The 8,087-nt window shown below is 43.0% G+C and overlaps 1 protein-coding gene across 1 annotated transcript in view; it reads right to left on the reverse strand.

Moving 5' to 3' along the window:
• The window catches only part of sgpl1 (sphingosine-1-phosphate lyase 1), a 114,756-nt gene extending 111,843 nt beyond the window's left edge, over positions 1 to 2,913 (reverse strand). Inside the window, exon 1 of the mRNA XM_063070606.1 lies at positions 2,776 to 2,913. Coding sequence (XP_062926676.1) covers positions 2,776 to 2,787 — 12 coding nt within the window. The 5' untranslated portion in view covers positions 2,788 to 2,913. The remainder of the gene's footprint in view (positions 1 to 2,775) is intronic.
• Positions 2,914 to 8,087: the final 5,174 nt, after the last annotated feature.

Raw genomic sequence — 8,087 nt, forward strand, 5'->3', positions numbered from 1 at the left:
TATAACATGCAAAGCCGGAAGTTCTATTTAGAGGTTAAAAACTCTCAGTTTCTGGACTGAGGTAAACCAAGAGCAATTAGTCGTGTCTTGCAATTTTGGATTCTTCCTCCAACTAAAACTAGACACAAGCTGGTATTATTCTAATCCAGATTTCCTGGATACTCTCAAACTATTTTACAACTGAGCTTCAATATGGTGCCATGTTATTAAATCAAAACACATTCTAGAAGCAAATATAACAACCAAATAATCCAAGCCCCTTTATATTCTCCCTTTGCAATATTTAATCTAGGTAACATAATTGGCACAATAAGGCCCCCAACCTTACAGCTCTGGCAGTGTTATAAATGTGGATCATGAAACAGCCCATGCCTCACAAAAGATATTGTCTTTCACAAGTACTTGTACCACGGTAATGAAAAGGAGCAGCCATTTATACACAGCAGGTTTTCTCAGTGCGGTGTAATAATAAATACATAATTGGCTTTAAAAATGTTGATTGGGAAACAAACCCTGCCTAGGAAGGAGGGAGTTTCATAAAAGCAGTTTCAGAAGAGCATCTACATCCACCCAAGGGAGCAAATGGCGCCGGAGATTTCTATCAGATCAGGAAGGCAGAAGGTAAGAACTCCATTAGTATATACTTGGGTGCCAATTTATTTATGTACTCAAATATTTTGTACCCAAATCTACTTTTGCACATCACAGAAACCAGCTTCCCTCCCTATCTGCACTTCTCGCCGCTTTGGAAAAGTAGCCAACATAGTTTCCAGGATTCCCCACCCGCACCCCCCCCCCAATCAGCCAGAGAATACAAAAGCCTCAAAAGCTCACACTGTACCACCAGGCTCAATGGCAGCTTCTATCCTGTGTTAAGGCTACTGAAAACTCCCCTAGTACGATAACACAGACTCTTGACTCAGAGACGACTTCACCATGGCTTTCCACTTTGCCTGTCTGCACTGTACTCTCTCTAACCGTAACACTACCCTGCATTCTATTACTGTTTTACATGGTACTACCTCAATGCACTGCCGTGATGATGACATACAAAACACAGTTTTTCACCATACGTCAGTACACCTGACAAGAATAAACCAACATACCAATTTTGAGTCACAAGTACGCAATACTTTAAGACTAGGAAAGCTGACCGCCTCTCTTTCTCCATCTTTTTTTCTGTGGACCACAGAACAAAGGTTTTGACCACAAAATTCAAATTAGTCATTCAGGGCTGATGTCAGGGAGCATGCCTTCACAGCTAAAATTGGAACTGAAAGTTCCAAAACCACCTCCTGTCTTGTTAGTCCACAAAACTAAGACAGACTCAACCTCCCTCCTCCAAGATACTCTAGGTTAAGGGTTACACGTTCTTTGACCATGACCTTGTAAAGCACCTTGGAATAACTTTCCACCATACAGCCATCAGACAAGCTGGTGCTTGATTCATACCTTCTCACACTAGTTGCGGTTACAGCAGACTGTACTTAAACATTTAGTTCTCCAAACATTCGCTCACCAGATTTACTGTTCAGGGAGAGACATGCACAACAGAGAGAGAACTGCAAAAAAAAACTCTTATCACTGTCTCTAACAAACAGCCTCTGTTCAAAACAGGAAAGATGGGATATTTGGAAAGAGCAGATTCTTTCTAACCCACTTCTCTGGATAATCAGCAGCATGATCATATGACATATCCCACAAGGCTGCTGACTCGAGTCACAGTGAATGAAATCACACAAGAAACAACGAAAGGACACAGCTGAATTACTTTTAGGTAATATCTCATCACATCAAAAGGTTATTCATAACCAAATTACTTTTGAAATACTGTCATTGTTATGTATGTAGAAAATAAAGCATTTCACAAACAAGAACAGTGAACAAATAACTAATCTCTACAATGATGTCTATCATCTCTGGTTTTAACAAAAGCATCGTGAAGTTTCCAAACAAGTGTGTGTCATTATTTGAATACCATAGCGAAAAGTCAGTTTAGATTCTATTAGTGGGGCTCACACTGAACTTCCACGCAGAGACAAGAGGCACTAAATGAGCAAATGAAGTTGCGCAGATTAAGAAGTTACTTAAATTATTAGTGAGTTATACCGTCCATCAAATGCAGACATGACAGTATGGTTAATACCCTCCATATCACTGACAAAAGATCTGTTCGCCGTTTTAGGGACCATATTGTATATCAACTGACGGCCGAGACTTCAGGTTACTATCACAGAGCAATGGAGATACCAGTCAAACACACACGCCTGACAATTCACAATCACAACAGAACTTTACGTTTAACACTGCATTCCCACCGGGCCGCCGACTACTGTGGCTACATCACGGATGGATGTAAAAGACACGTGGAAAGCCGGCTACAGTGGTTATATCACGGGCGGAACGCCGGCTACCGTGGCTATATCACGGGCGGAACGCCGGCTACCCTGGCTATATCACGGGCGGAACGCCGGCTACCCTGGCTATATCACGGGCGGAACGCCGGCTACCCTGGCTATATCACGGGCGGAACGCCGGCTACCGTGGCTATATCACGGGCGGAACGCCGGCTACCGTGGCTATATCACGGGCGGAACGCCGGCTACTGCGGCTACAAGACAGATGGAACACCAGCTATTGTTACATCACAGGCGGAACGCCGGCTACTGTATCAGAAGCCTCGGCCATTGTTGCGGGGCCGGGACTTTTGTGCAACTCTCCCACCGTCTACATTGCTCCTCGCCCGCTACCCGCTACTTAGAGTCGCCCCCTTACCCGCAGCTCCATGTCTCCTGCGCTCTGAAGGCTCCCCGCCGCTGCCGTGTTATCTCTCTCACCAGACCCACTGATTGATTCAGATTTGCATGAAGCCAACGCACAACTGACGCCAGCCTCGCCGAGCAAGAGGGCAGCGCTCCACTTCCTGGCCGGCACTCCGCGCACAGCGACAGCTGGCGGAGCGCAAATCCTGCCGCAAGTCTGGGCGCCCATGCGCCGCCCAGCGCCGGCTGCTCAACTTCGTTTCTCCGGGAGATGGGAAACTTCTTGTCACTGTCCATCGGACAGGTTCTTGCCTCCGATCGCTCCTGAACAGAATGCCTCGCTGGGCTATTTTAGAAGGCGCTTAGGAGTCATTTAGACTTCGAGCACGAAGACGATGCTGGAACAAATCTCCAGATCAGGCAGCATCTTCCACAAATGCTGTCCAACCTGCTGCGTTCTTCTAGCGTTATCTTTTCATTTTCGTTCAGATTTCCATCATCTCCAGTATTTTTCCGACTTGGATGTAAGGACTTGTGCAGGCATTTTAATATGTTAGCTTTTGCAAAGTCATATTGAAACATGCACATTATACACATGTTTTCACATAATTATTGAGATGACTAAACCTTTGGTGGTTAAGTTATATTCGAATCAAGTTGAATATCACTGGCCTATGTAATGAAATGTGTTGTTTTGCAGGAGCAATACATTACAATACATGACAATAAAATGCTATGAGTTACAATAAGAACATAAATAAATTAAATAAGAAAAACAAAAAAAGAGCAAAAGAAATCATATAAGTGGGCCTGTAGTTATGTCAAAGTCTAGTTTATTGTCCAGTGCACAAGTTCAAGTATGCACAGGCGCAATGGAAAACTTACTTTCAGCGTCACCACAGGTACATAACATCAGAGAAGCAGTATTCGCGAATAAACCATGCATAAGTTAAATATGAGTAAGAGTGCAATTGGAGCTAAACAAAAACAAAGTCAATTGATATAAATGATCAAGGTAATCAAGTATGGCTGAAATGAAATGGTGATTGGGGTTTGCAGGTTGGTCAACAATACAATACTTGAAGGCAAGTAGCTGTTCTTGAGATGAGAAAATCTGTAGATACTGGAAATCCAAGCAACACGCACAAAATGCTGGAGGAACTCAGCAGGCCAGGCAGCATCTATGGAGCAACGTAAACAGTCAACGTTTCCAGGCCGAAGCCCCTTTATCAGGAGAGTCTTTTCCATAGATGCTGTCTGGCCTGCTGAGTTCCTCCAGCATTTTCTATGTGCAGCTGTTCTTAAACCTGGTGGTGTGGGACTTCAGGCAACTGTACCTCAAAGATTCAAAGTACTGTGCATGTATTATCAGATTTTGTATGCCGTATACAACCCTGAGATGCGTCTTCCCACAGTCAGCCACGAAACAAAGAAAAACCATGGAACTTGTTCAAAGAAAAACGTCAACCACCACCACCACCACCAATACCAACACGTAAACAAAAACAAATCGCACAAACGGCAGAAAAGAAGCGAAGAACACAGAATACAAAACAGAAAATCGAGAGTCTAGACCAGTTGATTCCAAATGGGGTGGTTACGTGCCCTAAGGTGGCGTTAGGGGAAAAAGAAGTCGCCGGGGAGTGTTCAAGATTCTTAGGGGTGGTAAATAGCACCCCAAATTGAGGCACAAGACCTGACCAACCATTAGGAGAGCAGGCACTTCCAACAAAAAGGATGAGGCACTGGAACACAGGAAGAACCATAGCTCTGCAGTCGGTGAGCGCTCATCATCACAACGCATCTGAAACTCAGCAACCTCAACTCTCCATGCCAACCAAACAAACATTATTGGAAGTGCATAAATTAGCAACCAGGGTTCCCAACAGTTCCGCTTGACTCGCGGCATGGAACGAGTTCACGCAATTTAACAGTTGTAAGCCAAGTACACCCTCTCAACTTTTGCTACAGATCTACAGAAAACAGGTCACGCAATGATACTGCGCTGGCCGGAACCGAACGTTGAAATAGAGCCAATCAGTGAACTTGCCGACGCCAAGGATCCCTCTTGAGCTGTTCAAAGCGACCTCAATGTGCGGTCACGAACCATCTTTGGGCATGATGAGACCTTACGTAATTGGTCAATCGCGCGAATTGGAATAGTACAAAGGATATTTACCAAACACCAGCTCCATCCCGACTAACATTCAGATTCCAATCTGAATCCTTGTCAACGTTATTTTCGCTGTTGTGATCATTTTCGTCTTTGCCGCGCCGTTCCATCCACGTCAATTCGCGGCCGTCATCAACATCCGAGTTTGCGTTAATTTGTAATTTTAATTTAGCCACGTTAATGATGGATAAATACGTACATAGTCTGAAGGCAGTGAAGCCTTGAGTTCTAATCCTGCTAAGAAACAGAAACTACAGAAAGAGTGTCAATACAATGTTACATACCCGGAGTATGGTTTTATTCTGTTCCCCTCAGATCTGCGATGCTCCATGCCTCTTATTTATAGTACTGTACTCTCTAATGAACCATGAAACCATCAAGATTGCAGGAACTCTTCCATAAAATACACCATGAAAAGGCTACTTTTGGTATTACTCAGTTCCAGAAGATGAAAGAAGCATTTGAAAAGAATTGCACATTTGAGTTATTGGCCAAGAAAGCTAAAAATGAACTTGATAGTGGTCTCATTGCTTCTTATAACATTTTCAAAATGATAGCAAAGTGAAGAAAATCTCATAGAATTGGTGAAAGTTTAATAATGCCTGCTGTACCAGAACTGCTCACCACTGTTCTCAAAATGGATACCAGCATTTTAAAATCAAATCGTCTGAGTAATAACTCTATAGCTTGTTGTATTGACAAAATGAGCGAAGACATTGAGTATCAAAATTGCACAGAGCTACAAAAACAGAATTTGGGATACAACTGGATGAGTCAACTGTGCAAGGCAAGGAGGCACTGCTAATGGCATATTACGGTTTATCAAAAATGGAAAAGTTTATGAAGAGATTCTCTTGTAAAAAGTAAAAAACAAATATCAACTGAGAATCAATCTACGATGAGCTCAAAATGTATACTAAGGATAAAAGTATTCCAATTAGGCACATGATTTCTTCTGCATTAGGTGGAGAACCGTATATGTCAGGTCACTATGCTGGTTTAGTGGCAGTTATGAAAAAAGAATCCACTATGTAATTCATCGTCAACATCTCGCAGCCAAAAACCTCAGCCAGTAATGTTTTTTCAAGTATGACTCTTGTAATATCTGCTATCAGCAAAATTAAAGCTCATCCAGTAAATACCAGAATATTTCACCAGTTATGCCAAGATGATGATGAAGAGCTTTAAGATTTGCTTCTTCACACTGAAGTATGTTGGCAATCAAAAGGCTGCTGCTTAAAACATTTCTTTGACACCATGGTTGAATTTTTGCTCAATGTCCACAAGAACTTGGGAAGTATGATTAAACTTCTATGTGGAGATGTGCTACACCTAGCTGATAAAATGAATATTCTAAACATAAGAACATAAGAAATAGGAGCAGGAGTAGGCCATCTGGCCCATCGAGCCTGCCCCACCATTCAATAAGATCATCGCTGATCTGTCCGTAAATTCAGCAACATCTACCTGCCTTTTATCCATAACCCTTAATTCCCCTACTATATAAAAACCTATCTGTTTCTTAAATATATTTAGTGAAGAAGCCTCAACTGCTTCCCTGGGCAGAGAATTCCACAGATTCACCACTCTCTGGGAAAAACAGTTTCTCCTCATCTCTGTCCTAAATCTTCTCCCCTGAATCTTGAAGCAATGTCCCCTAATTTTAGTCTCACCTACCAATGGAAACAACTTTCCTACTTCTATCTTAAATATCCCTTTCAAAATTTTGTATGTTTCTATAAGATTCCCTCTCATTCTTCTGAACTCCAGAGAGTATAGTCCCAGGAGCCTCAATCTCTCCTCATAGGTTAACCCCTTCATCCCTAGAATCAACCTGGTAAACCTCCTCTGCACTGCCTCCAAAGCCAGTATATTCTTCCTCAAGTATGGAGACCAGAACTGCACACAGTACTCCAGGTGCAGCCTCACCAGTACCCTGTATAGTTGCAGTATGACCTCCCTGCTCTTGAATTCAATCCCTCTAACAATGAAGGCCAACATTCCGTTTGCCTTCTTAATAACCTGCTTTTTGCGGTTCATGCACAAGCACTCCCAAGTCCCTCTGCACAACAGCATGCTGCAATCTTTCACCATTTAAATAATAATCTGCTCTTCTATTATTCCTTCCAAAGTGGATGATCTCACATTTACCAATGTTGTATTCCATCCGCCAGACCTTGGCCCACTCACTTAACATATCTATATCCCTCTGCAGACTCTCCACATCCTCTGTACAATTTGCTTTTCCACTCAGTTTAGTCAGCAAATTTTGCTACGCTACACTCAGTCCCCTTTTCCAAGTCATCAATGTAAATGGTAAACAGCTGTGGGCTCAGCACCGACCCCTGTGGCACCCCACTCACCACAGACTGCCAACCAGAGAAACACCTATTTACACCAACTCTCTGCTTTCTATCGGTTAACCAACACAATATCCATGCCAATACACTTCCTCTGACTCCATATCTTATTTATAAGTCTCTTGTGTGGCACCTTATCGAATGCCTTCTGGAAATCCAAGTATATGACATCCACCTGTTCCCCTCTATCCACTGCACTCATGTCCTCAAAGAACTCCAGTAAGTTTGTCAAATGGGACCTGCCCTTTCTGAATCCATGCTGCGTCTGTCTAATGGAACCACTGCTTTCTAAATGTTTCGATATTTCTTCCTTAATGACATAACATATGTGGAGCGTCTGTCGGCTCTTGGATTGTATTCATTAGAGTATAGAAGAATGAGAGGGGATCTCATAGAAACGTTTCAAATGTTGAAAGGGTTGGACAGAGTAGATGTGGAAAGGTTGTTTCCCTTGGTGGGTGAGTCCAGGACAAGAGGCCATAGTCTTAGAGTTAAAGGGTACCCAGTTAAAACAGAGATGAGGAGAAATTTTTTTAGCCAGAGGGTCGTGGATTTGTGGAATTCGTTGCCACATATGACTGTGGAGGCCCGATCATTGAGGGTGTTTAAGGAGGAGATTGACAGGTATCTAATTAGTCAGGGTATCAAGGGATATGGGGAAAAAGCCGGAAATTGGAACTAGATGGGTGAATAGTTTAGCTCATGGGGGAGCTGCAGAGCAGACTCGATGGGCCGAATGGCCTACTTCTGCTCCTTTATCTTGTGATCTTGTGACAGCTTCAAGCATTTTCC

This window comes from Mobula hypostoma, chromosome 18 (assembly GCF_963921235.1).
Source record: "Mobula hypostoma chromosome 18, sMobHyp1.1, whole genome shotgun sequence".
In the NCBI taxonomy this organism is placed as follows: Eukaryota; Metazoa; Chordata; class Chondrichthyes; order Myliobatiformes; family Myliobatidae; genus Mobula; species Mobula hypostoma.